Here is a 14,320-nt window from a genome sequence, read left to right as displayed (position 1 = left end):
TAGATAGGATGGGAGCAAATCTGCTCGTCCCTAGGCAGATAGGGTGAGAGGAAAAATGGCCATTTTGAGAAAATGGAGAAGATTGATACAGTATGTTTGTGTCTTGTTTTGTCTTGAAATGTTGTATTGTCTTTGTGACAATATGGAAGGGGTGTTAAGTAAATTACTAAGGGAAGAAGGCACCCCAGTGGAATCAAGAGCAGTTAGGGCACATGTTGATGGAAGCCCAGGAACTCTAGTCAGAAAGAAGAAAGTTCAGAGGAGGAAGGAGTATCAGGAAAAAAGTTGCAGAAAAAGGCTATTACTGAATACTTTTCATTACCGGAGGAGGGTGTGTGAATCGGTGTGGCGGCTGCCACATGCGCGAGCCGGTCACTGTGCAGCAAGGACTTTCCAAGTGGCTGCAGCCGGCTCTTCCCCGCCCAGGGAATGGGATGCCACTGCCGAGAGCCCAAACCCAGAACTGACCTGGAGGCATGGTCTCACAGGCTCTTGCTCCCTGTGCCCGGTGGCAGTTTGAGTCCTGGACACTCCCTGTCTGGGGCTGCCCAAGGTCGCTGAGGATGCACATGGCGCCCCTGAAGTTTGGTCATTTCCAATGTCAATAACTACAATGGTTCTCCCACACCTGGAAGCTAATGAGTAATGAGCACCATTAAGGCCTATTTCAAATGTAAAAAACCTTAAGATAATGTACTAAATTGTTCAGAAGGTTGTTTTCTTAGCGCCTGCTGGAATACTACAGGATTTTCTTTAGCTAGCATTGCCGGAGTTCCTGCCTTCCTGCCTTCGTCCCAGAGCTGGTGAGGACGAGGGTGGAAGAATTTCCAGTGTTGCTGAGAACCGGACGAGACTTCGGATCAAGCTAGCTGCATGCAGAAATTACCTGGACTGTGATTTAAGCTAGCTGCATGCAGAACTTACCTGGACTGTGATTTACCTTGACTGTGAGTTAATCTATTGAGACACTGCTTTACCTGGACGGAGACAACAAACTGTAATCTACAACAAATTGTAACTCGGTATCTTTGCTAACGGTGTCATTGCTGGTATAATTTTTCCAAGGGCTTCTTGCATGGAGCCATCAATTGGCTTGGTATTGTGGCATTTTGTATCCTCCCCTTCTGCTTGTAGCAGATTATTTATGCTGTTTGTGTAAAAACCACTATGGTCGTTATTTAAATTAAACAAAAGGGGGAAAGGTTAGGGTCTGTAAACAAGTCAAGATGGTGCCTAGCATTTTGCCAGAGGGAGTGGTTTGTGAAAACGCCAGCAAGCCATTAAGTGTGGAGATTCCTTATTGGTTGACGGCTGTATCTAGTTTATGTTAATTAAGATAAGCTGTGTGGAATGTATATATACCCCTCCTGTCCTACAATAAAAGGCTCCCACTCTTGCTGTATCAATGTACACAAGATGTTCGTCACCCCCCGGCTAGTTTGCTGCAGCCAGACTGCGGCACAGAAATAGGAGAAAAGTCAATATATGCTGTTGTGTCTGTATTATAAAATACTTCACAGCCCTTTAAATAATGAGGTGAGGTCATTTACACTGGGAAGAAAATTCCTCAAGATACATTGTATGCAAAGAGTAACTCATCAAGAATACTGACTTTTATTTTAAAAGTCACCCCATGCCCCAAGCACACCATGTATGAGTTGTCCAGCTACACAAGTATGTAAATACTTCAAGAAAGATCTGGAAGAAAGACTCCAACAGGATAGCACTGCCAACTTTAGACTGGGGACTGGAAAATGAAATGGGTGGCCAGTGGAGCTGGCAGTGACTGCATGCCTTCTCCTTCACCATAGGAGAATGTAGGCATCGATTATTCTCGTAATTAAATTTCCATTAAAAATTTGAACATCATCATCAGCGGGACAAGCCACCAGCCTTACAAGTTGCTCATGGCAGGGTAGCGTTTCCTCTCACATCCCGATCTGCAGAAGGTCTGAATGTGTTCCTGCCTCATGTGGCAAAGGGGATTTTGCAGATAAGATACCATTAAGGGTCTTGATGGAAGAGATTATCCCAGATTATCTAGGCAGGCCCAACAGAACCCCATGAATTCTTACAAGTGGGGAACCTCCCCAGCCACAGTCAGAGAGAGGCACATCTGTATGAGAAGGATCAGAGATGCTAACCTTGAGGGTAGAGGAAAGGGCTATAGGTCCCTCATTGCTGCAGCTGCTGGAAGCTACAGAGAAGAAGTTCTCTCCAGAGGGCCCAGGAGAACCATGGCTCTGTCTACACCCTGATTGTAACCTAATGAGACATGTGCCAGAATCCTGTCCTCTAACTATAAGATAACAAATACTTGTTTTTTTTTTTTTTTAACAGGAGGAGTGGAAAATTAATACACACCTCTTCAAGTTTTCAGGAATGCCCAGTGTCTGATCAAGATCCCCCAGAGCTGTGACAAACTGGGGGAGTGGTGTGCTTCTTCAGAGTAAATGGTCCTTGCCTAAGGTGGCTCACTGAAGGCTGTTTCCATGGACAGCGGCCATGAAACACACCCAAGGGGTCAGTCCTGAAGGTCAGAAGTGGAAACCAGGCCCCAAGAACAGAAAATGGGGACTTCACAGCAGGGAGGTCACCTAGTGGACTTTCTAGACCATCACGATCAGATGAGAAGGGAAGAAGGACCTGCCTGAAATACCTGGCATGTCTACGGTCAAGAACTTTCAGTCTCTCTTGCCCGGAAGCCCCAGATCCTAAATCCAGTTTTAAGAACTGGAAACAATGTGCCAACAAATTGAGCAGAAGCAGACTGCTTCAGGACTGTGCCACATGCAGAAGGATTGCCTCTGCCCCCACCCTGCAGGAAGTGCCCAAGAGGAACAAGGACAGAGGAAAAGGAAAAGTGACTTTCAGAGCTTTGCATGCAAACCCCAGCCAGACAGAATGCTCTGAGGCCCAGGATGCTCTGTCTCCCATCCGATCTGTGCCCTGGCCTAGAGCACACCTCCCACTAAACCCCATACACCTCCTTGCCTCATATTTGGGTTCTGGAATGTTCCATCCCAATGGAGCTTCTTGAGTGCCATTAAAATGACTCTGTTCTGCGTACCAATGTGCTGTTTGTCCCTGGCCAGGTCCTGACTAACGTGGAGGCTGCTGGCTTTTATCACTGCCCCCGTGCTGTGCCGGCCTTGGTGCTCACTTGGGGTGTGGGCTCTGCTGCCCTCACCTCACAGGGAAGTCGCCTGGCATTGGCTGCCAGTGATTTCTCCATGTCTGGCTCTAAACAAGTGTATGGAGGCCCCTGAGAGACTGGAGGGGTCTCCTCTGAGGCAGGGGCAGGAGGCTCCCTCAAAGGCTATCTTCAGGAGGCTGGTGGAATTTGGGAGGCAACCAAACAAGAGAGGTCTACCGGGTATGGAAATGTAATCAGTCTTGGTCCCTTGACATGGTTTCAGAGGCAGTTTTCATCATGGGCCAGGAGGCCAGCAACAGCACAGACACTGCCAGCCTGGACAGCTTCCAATGCTGATTGACCTCTCCACACTTCAGTCCTTAAGTGAGAGACTTTCGGGGACCAATGAGCCCAGCAGGGGAGACTGAAGGCCAGGGCGATGCCATGGGAAAAGCCCACCATGAGCAGCACCAGAACCTGCTCCAGAACCAAAAGCAGCGAGTGGGAGACCTGAGAGGCAGGAAACACACAGCCAGGGGGAACTGCCATGGGGCCACTAGGGCCAGAAGCCCCGGGGGGCAGACTCAATCCTTGCCCCTGCATGACTCCGTTCCCCAAGCTATGAAAGGTTCTTGCCCCTTGAGGAACCCAAGACCGAACCAAAGAAGCCCCTGGCTGGGGAACTGCTGACCACAGTGGATACACGGGTGGCACTGGCCAGCATTCCTACCTCACTGTGAATGTCACCATCACCTGCTCCACTGGGAATAGACCACATTGTGATTCATTCTCTGGAGGATTTTGTAAGCTTGGCCTCTCCCACCCTGTCCTCCCACCTGTGCAACTCAAGTCCCATGACCAGAACAACAGCCCATGGGCTCCCAAACACTAAGGACCCCCCTGTCTGAACGAGAGCCCACCTGGGGACATTAGGTCATGGGTAGCCTTGAAGAGCATACCATAGCTCTCAGTGGAGGTTTGGGCATCTGTGACCCAGGTCTCTACCACCAGAAGATTCTCCAACTCATGGTAACAACAAATGGTAACACAGCCAACATGTCCCAGTTTCCGGGTGCCTATGTGTGCCAGACACTCTGTGGGCAGTTTAACTAGAAGTTAACTGGAAATTTAAACTGCAATTTTGGCCAAAAGACCAATATAAATACCTGCTGCTGTTCAGAGAAGGTATCAGACCACATAGAGGACTTACAAAGTGGCCACAAAAACCAAGGACACAAGCAACCATCCTATAAACCACCTGCCTCCAGAGAGCACCTGGGTGCCTGCTGACACTGTGCCCACCACGCCTGCCTGGTCTCTCCTGGCTCTTCCCACGTCTTTGTTCTCCCTGTGTATGGTCTGCAGACTCAGAACCTTCAGTAGCAGGTGACTGTAGGGGACATGGAAACTAATGTCATGGACAAGAGGACAGGCAGGCCATGACCATGTCTCCCACATAAGCTCCACTGGGGAAGGGAAGAACTTGTCCTTGGAATTGGGAGTTGGGATGCACACGGGATTGGTTATTAGACAAAGAGGGTTTTTAATCCAAAGGTACGGATCTGCCATTTTCACCCACAGGCAAGAAAAAAATGACCCAGCTGAGCAAGTCAAAGGGAAATGGGAATCCAAATGAACTGATCTGGGGTTTATGCCTTGGAACTCTCTTTAACGAGCCTTCTCCAGCTTCCAGGGGCTCAGGGAGCTCCTTGGCAGGTCCCAGCATCACTCCAGCCTCTGATTCCACGACCACAAGGACTTCTGTTCCCTGTGTCCCTATGTCTTCTCTCCTCTTATTAGAGAACCAGTTACTAAATTAAGAATCATACTAAAGCGAGGATGGTATGGTGACAGATACTGAAATCGTTAGAACTGCAGAACTTCTGTTTCCAAATAAAGTCATATCTGAGCTTCCAGGTGGACATAAACTTGGGGAGATGACTGTTAATACCCTGTGAATGGATGGGGAATGCCCTGAAAGGTTCCCTTAGGATAACGTAGTTGTGTACCCCATTATTTGGTTCCAAATTACAGAACAAACCATGACAGAAGAAATCAGAACATTTTCCAGGAGCACTGAAAAGAGAAGACCCAGGGCTCGCCCCTGGGTCCACCATCCTTGTGAACCACAGCCCCATGCATCTTGGATCCCGGAGCCTGGTTCATCACTCTGCTCTCAGATACAGCCTGAATCTGCTTATGAGCCGAGCTTCCACTAAGCCCAAGGGAGGGAGGAGGTCTGGCCACCTCCAAGCCAATGGAAAGAACCAAGGCAGATGTCTGGGCTCTGGGGCCCTCACCATCAGCAGCTGGTCACTCACCCACACAACTCTTTAATGACACTGGCATTTCTAAACTTTTCCAGTCCTCAACACACTGGGAGATTCTCAGACCTAAGCTCATTTCCAAGGGGCTCAATGCCTGACTTAGGAAGCTGCTGCATCTGCCACGTGCCATGGATATGCCTCTGTGAAACCATCTTCACATAGAAATTGGTCCCAATGTGCACACAGAAATCAAAGGCTCTGCAGGATCCAGTTCAATAAAGTTTACAAGTGAAAATGGTGCAAAGCAAATCACCCAACGGCACCCCAGGAGCTCTCATGGGGCAACCAGTAAAGAGGAGGGTATCAAAATGTAGCTTTTCTGATTAAACAGCTGACATTAGGTCCATGGAAATTAGCAAACTAAAACCACATAATGTTCCCCTTAATAATAAGAACTGAAAAAAATCCTGCTGTGGCACCAGCTTTTTATTTTTTATTTTTATTTTTTTTGGGGGGGGGGAATTAATTTTAATATACAGATACAAAACAATAAATATAGATTCAGAGCATTTACAATAAATCATTCAAATAACATTGTAAATAATTTTTTCTTTTACAAAAAGAATTTCAACAAAAATACATATCAAGTTACAGTATTCTTGTAGACCAGACTTTAGCTGTCAAAGCTAATCCACCAGTTTGGAAGCATCACTGACTTATACAGACAACATCATCTTTATATGGATGAGTTAAAAATTACAAAAACCTTGCAAAGTGGGTAAGCAAGTAATACACAATGGGTTCTATTATGTACAAAAAGACTAATTATTAAATTACAGAGTTGGTTTAAAGTATTTTCTAAATACAAATGTCAATGCCAATGTGATAACTAAAAGCAGTAATAAAAAGTATGTTCTACTAGGTAAATTTACATGAAACATTTAAGCTTCTGTTTTTTTTTTTTTTTTTTAAATCCTTCCAAGACCAGCTAAAATTTTCCACTTTTTTCCAAAATTTTTTGAACTCCATTTGCATTACATCCTGAAAATAAACAAAATTAGCAAGAATAGTTTTTAGGTGAAGCATATTACAGGGAAAACTTTGCTAGCAGTTTAATCTATAAATTGGGTCCAACATCCCTGGTCTGTAAGCCATTCATTGAAAGGATGTTTAGTCACACTTGTTGGCACTGTCCTTTTACAGACACTTCACTGGTTTTCCTCTCCTTCATGCAAGAATAATGCAGTAATACTCCCCCAGCTCTGGGCAATCAGACTCTTCTATTCTGACTAGGAAAGTAGGTTGATTTGTATTCAGGAATATCAGCAATTTAGGCATGCAGAGATTTCTACCTGGCCAGATGCTAAATCACCTGGTTTTTACAAAAGATTTCGATTGTGAAGTAAATTTTGAAATAAAACACTTTTGCTATACAATAACATCACAGGATGTGGCATTAGTCTTCAACAGATTAGGTATAAAAGGGTACAGTATTTGGATATGGCATTGATGGTGCTGATATGTTTTCAATAACAAAAATCACATCTACCAACCGGAGACAAAACCCAGATTTACTGAAAACAAACCATGCACACAGTATCCCTTGACAGTGTTGGCAAACTGCTTGTTACCCTCTTCCTTGTTAGCAGGCCAAAGACAATGAATGTTCCTTCTCTAGGACTTTTCAAATATTGTTTAGAATGGCTTATAATTCACTACAGGGTTCTCATACCTTTAGGGATATCAAAACTGAGAAAGCTGCTCAAGGCCATTTCAACTGTCTTTCACAGAGTTAGCAAATTGTGATACACTAATGAAATTCATCCAGATGTTGTCAACCAGTGAAGTCATCGAAGCCTGACTTTAAAAAGAAATTCAAATTTATTTTTTAAACTGGTACATAAAATCATAAAAATTGTATATATTTATAAGGCCAAAAAATAAAAAGGCCCACCCAGGGTTGGGGGTGGAGAAGACAGAGAGATTGGGCAGTGGGTGGAGGTGGGGTTTCCCAATAAAATTCACACGGGCAGGGGCTTTTTGTTGCCTCTTTTTCTCTCTCCAAGTAGAACATGACGTAAATCAAAAAGGAAGTATGGCAAACTGAAAACAAGAATACCTGAGGCCTTCTATTCTTTGCAGAACCCAGGTATTTAGTAACAAAACCCAAGCTAGACAGATTTAAGTAGTTAAAGGATGTTCTAGCCTTTAAAAAATATATATATGTTAGCAGTTTTCAAAATCACCTAAGAATCCAAGTAGAATCCACCCAGGCAAAGTATATAATCAAATGACATCATCAAATGACCATCACGCTTTACAAAACTGATTCTCACAATCCCAGGTCTTGAACTGACTTTGACTTAATCAAAACATGTCCTGGTGTTCAGGATTCTCTGTTAGGGAGTCCATGGAGGTAGATGGGAACTGGAAGATAGGACTCAGCTGGGAAACATGTTAGGACTGGTCACAAAACCTTAAAGCCTTTGCTCACTGCCAATTGGTCAATACTAGCAAACGGAAGCCCTCTGACTCCTTACTCAAATGAGTCCTCACTGAAAATGTAACATAAGTAAATGATATTCTTTACTACCTTAAAGCAATTCTCTTATATTACATTAAAAACAACAAAAACCTGTTCAAAATTGCTGTACATACAAACAACTCTATTTAGCACAGAAAAGCAGTTTTCAAAATATATCATTACATTTTGTTAGTAAAAATGTCAGTTATATAAATGCAACTGAGGTTGAAACAGTTATTCATGGACACACACATATATACACAACCAATGCACGAAGCCATAGCACCTCTTCTGTCAAGGGACCTGTGGTGAGAAAGAAGCAACCCTGAGGCTGTAAACCACAGGGCAAGGCAAACTCTCAGCAAGCCAATGTAAGCAGGCATTTGAATAGTCACAAAATGCCCTAAGGGCCCAGCAGAGAGGTCCAGAGTTATGTTTTCTTGATGCATGAATAACTCTGCATATGGCAAGGCAGGGGAGAAGGGAGGAACTACGTCCTTAAAGTTAACACCTTCCTCTTTAACTTTGTAGACTTGTTTATTCTCAAGCTTGGGTCTGTGGGGGAAGAAACTTTGCAAGAATAGCATACAAAAAAATGAGCTTCTCAAACAGAAATCCACAAACTATGTGACACAATATCCTCTGCACACTGAGTGCAGAGCCTGTCTTCTCCAGACTATTTAAAAGTTACTTTCATCATACTTCTCAGTATAGGCAAAGAAAAGGAGATTATTTTCTGCAGGCATCAGCCTGTGTGGCCTCCATTAAAAAGAGACTCCTATCTTTGAGCCTAGATATTTTGCTAAGGTGTCTTTCACAGGCAGTGAATCTCCACCGTTTTGAGTTTATTGGACAAAGGCAGCTTTAAACCCCAGAGAAGCAGGATTGTTCTGCCCTGTGTTTTCTTCATGGGTTCTTCCGAGTTGCAATTTTACTGATGAAGACATCGGAGACAACTGTTGGAAGATGCGCAGGATGTTTTTAAGAATGCTTTCCAACTGGTGCATTCTCATGTCATTAAAAAATTAAAGTAAATGAGCTTTTATATCGCAAACAGTTGTTTGAATGCTGTTTCTTGGTTAGGATGAATGCGTGAGATGTGATTTCTGCTCAGGGAGTTACACAAGGCACACAGGCAGGTGAGGATCCGACTTGCCAAGGACAAACAAGCTGGCCTTGAAAGTAGCATGACCTGGAGGATGCCTCAGTGCCCCCACATCTCAAGCTGTGCTGCCAGGAGACGGATGTACTTTTCCCGACTAGCTTGAAGAAGAGGCACCTTGCAAGATGAAGCCTACATTTGGCAACTGTGTAGATACAGGTGACACCAGGGAACACCCTGGTCATCTCCAAGCAGCTGTTGATCCCCTAATACTACCAGAGGGAGTAAAAGCTCACCTTCTAAGTGTGACCAGACACATGGTAGGGAGAGGCAGCATTATAGCTACTCCCCATCGTTGATTCCCTTCAAAATCAAATGCAGACTCAATCCTCTAATTGAGTCATTTCCTTAGCACTGAAAAGCTCTCAGTGCTCTGGAACTGCAGGAGTGTCCCCATCACTAGTGGGGCTTGTGGAGCTACCATAGCAGCATTCCTGTAGAACTTGACCCTGGTTCCAAAGTCCCAGCCACCTCAGAGTGCTTCTTGGGGCTTCTCATGCAGGGCAGAGCTACGTGTCATGACCTTCTCCTCCTTTCCACGAAAGCAGCAGGATCTCTGAAGTGAAGGTGAGTCCAACTCCTTCCTTGAGCCCCCAAAGAAGTTTTCAACACTGGGCCCAAGAAACTTTCCCTGGGTTTCACACAAAAGAAATGAACATGGTTCTCCTCTTCACAGTCCCTCAGGGGAAGTATGGGCCTGCTGCTCACTTCCTGAAAGGGGCGAGTTTATGGAAGGTATGCCAGAAGTGGGAAGGCTTTCTCTTGGGTTCTGCCAGGGCAAACACCTGTTGCTGGGGGATGCTGGTAGGCACGGTGATGTGGCGCTGGTGGAGGGGATGCAGGTTCTGGTGCGGCGGGGCAACAGGGCATCCGCTATAGTCTTTTGACTTTCCTTGTCCTGCCTTCTGAGCATTTAACATGGCTAGTTTCTTTTGATTTTCTGAAATTTCCATTCCCATCTCCTGGTCCTCCTGCACCCGACGCCTCTCATCCGCACAGGCCTGCAGCCACTTTGCCTTGTCTTCCTGTTTTTTGGCACAGAACAGGTGAACCTCGTCTGTGGTCCTACTGACCAGCTTGAAGGTGTTTCTCACGTTGAGGTTCCAGTCCTTGTCCCGCCCATCCTCCACATCCACAAGCTCCATCTCGTCCATATCCATGCGACCCTTGTAGTACAGCATGTCCCTGCGTAGCAGGTCCTTCTTGCAGGACACCAACTGATGGTCAAACAGGAAGAAGGTCCACTGCTGGCTCTTGCCCTGCTTAGTGATTTTGGTCAATTCCCCTGAATGAATCAATTCTGAGCTTCGGTCTAGAATATCCAATCCCTCCCAGCCCACAATGGACACCTGCCAGCGAGCAATCTTGTCAACGCTCTCCAGTTTGCGTTTACGCTCATTGATCAAACAGGCCACATTCTTCATGGCCTCATAGGCTGCCTTTATAGTGTTGTAATCACTGTGCTCCTGCGTGGTGTACTTGAGCAGCTCTGCCAGCTGCAGAGGGTATTTGCAGATCTTCTGCACTGGCGTGAGGAGGAAACCATCCAAGGCGATGTCAATCATCTGCTGGAGTAGGCGGCAAGCTTCGAAGAAGTGCCTGTACTTGCTCTGCTTCATGAGGTTGGAGAGCTCCACGCAGGCTCCTGGATGGTTGTTGCAATACTCGGAATAGATGGCAAAGCCCTCTTGATGCTGAAGGAAGCAGGATCCTATTTCACTTAAGTGAGGTTCCTCTTTGTTATACTGTTTCTCAAGGTCTTTCAGGAACTTTCTTTGGAACTTGCAAATGTATTCAATGTTTCCAAAAATAGTGGCTAACTGTGCAACAGTAAACATTCCCGTGTGCTTGCGACACTGTCGAATATAGCCCTCACAGGTGTCCTTGTGGTGTTTGATATACACCCGTTCAGTGTTCATGATCTCCTGGATGACATTTGTCCGCATCTGGTGCTTGTTCTCAGAGTGCTTGTGGTGGCTTGTGCTGGTATCCTCCTCCTGCTCCTCACCATGTGTACTACTAGAATTCTCAGACAGCTCTTCCTGATTGACTCAAAGTCTGACAAAGCTTGCAGGGAACCAGGCCTCCTTATCCTCGTTCCGGCCCCACCACCAGTCTTTGTTCGAGGCTTCCAGGACCTGGATGACATCCCCGGCCTTGAAGCCCAGTTCCTGGTCATCCATGGTCACATGGTCCCAGAGAGCTTCTGCGCAGACCACGCTGCCATCGCTGATCAGCTCATTAATGGCCAGCTGTTCCCCGCCTGGCTGTAGATACCAGGGATTGGCCTGACAGAGTTCTTCTAGCTGAAGTCCTCCTCGCTACCGTTGTCACCGAATAAGGCAGAGGACTCAGTACCTCCATCTGAAGAAACTGAATAGGAAACAGCTCCCCAACCATGTGCTCTTCTGGTGTCACCCAGGCATGGTGACAGCACGGCCTCCTTTTCCTTTGCCCAAAACATCCAGACAGTTTGCTTGACCTCCAAGTTCTTCATTTCTCCAGTATTACAGTCATTTTCTCGGCACCAGCTTTTTAAAGCTAAGATGTCTTACCATTTCAAAAGGGACAGTGCCCACAGAGGCTGTCTGACTGATCACAGCACAAGCCAATCAGCTCATTCGCCAAGTCCTCTGCCAGCCATCAAGTTGCTAGGCCCAGACCAAGCCACTGCCACTGTCAGCTCCAAAGCTCACTAGATTGTGGAAGGAACCACTTGTCCTAGAGGACAACATCACGGGTCCCCAAGACTGCCCCCATGTTCAGAGATCCACTAGAACCACCCACGGTAACCTTGCAAAAAAGGCTGTCTAAGGATTGCAGGTCTTTCTCAGCTTGTGATGAGAACTTTGTTCTTCACACAAAACTCAAGATCAAACAGAATAAAATGCATGCGCAAGTCACTCCATCCCAGTGAGGATAATCAGAGTCAAGTTCAGCCAAACATAGAGCAGTGTGAGGAAAGCCTAATTCATAGAGTCCTTTGAAAGCCTGTAGGATGAGCTGTTACTGCAGGGCTTTATGCAGAAAGGTCTCCTTTCCATTAAATGAGGAATTTCTGCTTTCTAAGGCTAGAGCCACAGTGCACAAGGACAGCCTTATCCCCTGTCCTCCACACACACACACACACACACACACATGCATGCTAACATCCAAGGACCCCACGTGTGAAGTGCCCCCATACTATGTTATTGCATGTCACCATCCCGAGTCCCCAGGCACATCCTGGGTAACAGCTGCACCACTTCCAACTATCTGGGTACCAAGACCAACCATGTGACCGCCTGCAGGCTGGGATGGGGATAGCAGTCCTGAACCCGGATTAGCCTCAATCTTTAATGGTTCACAGGTCTTGAGAAGGATATGCTCTGTGTTGGGGAAAGGGTGGGAGGAGGAAACACGAGTGGAAAGCACAGAGAGACTCTGAGTAGCCTCATGGGAGAATGCTTATCAGACAGGACTTGTAAACTGGTGGCTGAGCTTCACCTTGACAAGTGACCAAAATGAAGAGAGGGGAATTAAAAAAAAAGCCATTCAGCACCATATTTGTGAAAAATGCAGCAAGAGAAGAAATGGAGCATGACTTTTTTGATATTGGCCATTTAATCCTGCTAAATCCACACTGTGGGCTCTTCCTTCTCCTCTTTGACTTTTCAGTTAAGCCAATGACAGGAACTCTGCCAAAACACAGTGTGCAAGGACAATCAGATTAGACTGGGATTACTTTCTATGTATTTTAAAGTTATATTCTAGGAGCCAGAGAAAAGAGACCTTTTAAATTTTTGGCGGCTAGCATGCTTGCTAGAAGTCCATTTCCATGTAATTGAGTCTATAAATATTAATTTTGTCTGTTTCTGATCTGTTTTTGAGAAGTCTTTTAGATTTAGGGAAGTGTTTCATGATACTCACACTTTAAGAATTACCAATACCCTTTGATGAATCCAGAATACCGTTTCTGCCATTAGATCTTTTTTCTGTAGAGTAGGGAAGTGGTGTGTGTGTGTGTGTGTGTGTGTGTGTGTGTGTGTGGACATCCCTCTGTGCTTGAATTTTGGAGAGTTGACATTTGGAGTAGAGTGGTAGCACAGCTTGCCCCACTAGGCCTTTTTCCAAAGGTCCTGCTTCCTCGAAGCCCACCTCTGTGAAAAACACCTCTTCAGGAAACAGGGTGCCTGCTCGTGAGCCCTAGCCCTGACAGACCCTGAGGTGGCCCTGTGGAAGCACTGTCTGTTTACACATGGCTGCGAGAGGGGCAGGAACTGTCTCCCAGGACACCTGCAGCCATCTCTTGGCTCAGAACTCAAGCTGATGACCACAGCTCTATTCCAGGGAGGGATAAAGGTCCTGCTATGTTTTCTAGAAAGATATGCCAAGGATGAGGACTTTTGTCCTTCCCCAAACTTCCATGCAGTGCTGTGAGGCCAAGCTGGTAGAGCCAAGCCTTGCCCACATAGGAGGCTTGGGAACTTGGAGAGGAAGTGCAGTCTCTGTGTTCCAAACCTCCCATTTCCCCACAGGGGTCCTCTGGAGGTTGATTGAAGGGAAGATAGAAATAGAAGAACTCCTAGTAAAGGACAGGACCAGGACAGCAAAGGGTGGGCCAAGGCCAGAGCACCCACCTGAAGGTCAGGACACTGGCTTCTGCCCTTGCTCACTCACGAACTTGCTTTGGTGCCCAAAGAAGGCACCTGGCTTAGGGAGTTGCCATTTTCCTCATTAATGGTAAAAACATGAGTCTCAGCTATTTTCTTAAGTTAAAGATCCTTTCTTTAAGTGAAATGTTACATAAAATAAATGTATTTCTACCCTACAAACACTTACCCTAATCAAGTGAGGAAGAAAGAAGTAAGAGGAGGAAAAAGAGAAAGAGGGAGGAAAGCAAGAGGTGGAAAAAGGGAGGTGACAGAAAACTGCAGATAATAATTTAAGCAGCATGGGACAGCCAGCCAGGATCCCAGGCAAACGTCGGGTCCCAGATGGAGTGAGATGGAGGATGGTCTGTGGTTCCCATAATCCACTCAGTTTCCAGGTATTTCTCATGGAGTGAGGATCCCAGTGCACTGAGTGTGAGCCTGGTGTTCAAAGATGTGTGTGTACATGCCTGTTGTAATATGGTGCACCAGGCAACTATTGCACTAACCCAACAAATTTTGAAACACTTGCAGGAAAAATGGCTGTGTTGACTTAGGGAAGCGGGACGTGTCTTCCTTAGGGAACTTCTGACTGGCTCC

At 46.0% G+C, this 14,320-nt stretch overlaps 1 protein-coding gene across 1 annotated transcript; it reads right to left on the bottom strand.

Annotated features, from left to right (window-relative positions):
- Positions 1–9,613: 9,613 nt before the first annotated feature.
- LOC114082248 (spermatogenesis-associated protein 13) lies at positions 9,614–11,356 on the bottom strand. The gene is given in 1 exon segment (XM_027923574.2): positions 9,614–11,356. A coding segment is annotated over 1 exon segment (1,479 nt). The 5' UTR covers positions 11,273–11,356; the 3' UTR covers positions 9,614–9,793.
- Between the last annotated feature and the right edge of the window lie 2,964 nt (positions 11,357–14,320).

The sequence above is a fragment of the Marmota flaviventris genome, chromosome 1 (assembly GCF_047511675.1).
Source record: "Marmota flaviventris isolate mMarFla1 chromosome 1, mMarFla1.hap1, whole genome shotgun sequence".
NCBI lineage: Eukaryota > Metazoa > Chordata > Mammalia > Rodentia > Sciuridae > Marmota > Marmota flaviventris.
Note: the sequence above shows the minus strand (reverse complement) of the source record. Positions and strands in the feature narration are given on the sequence as shown.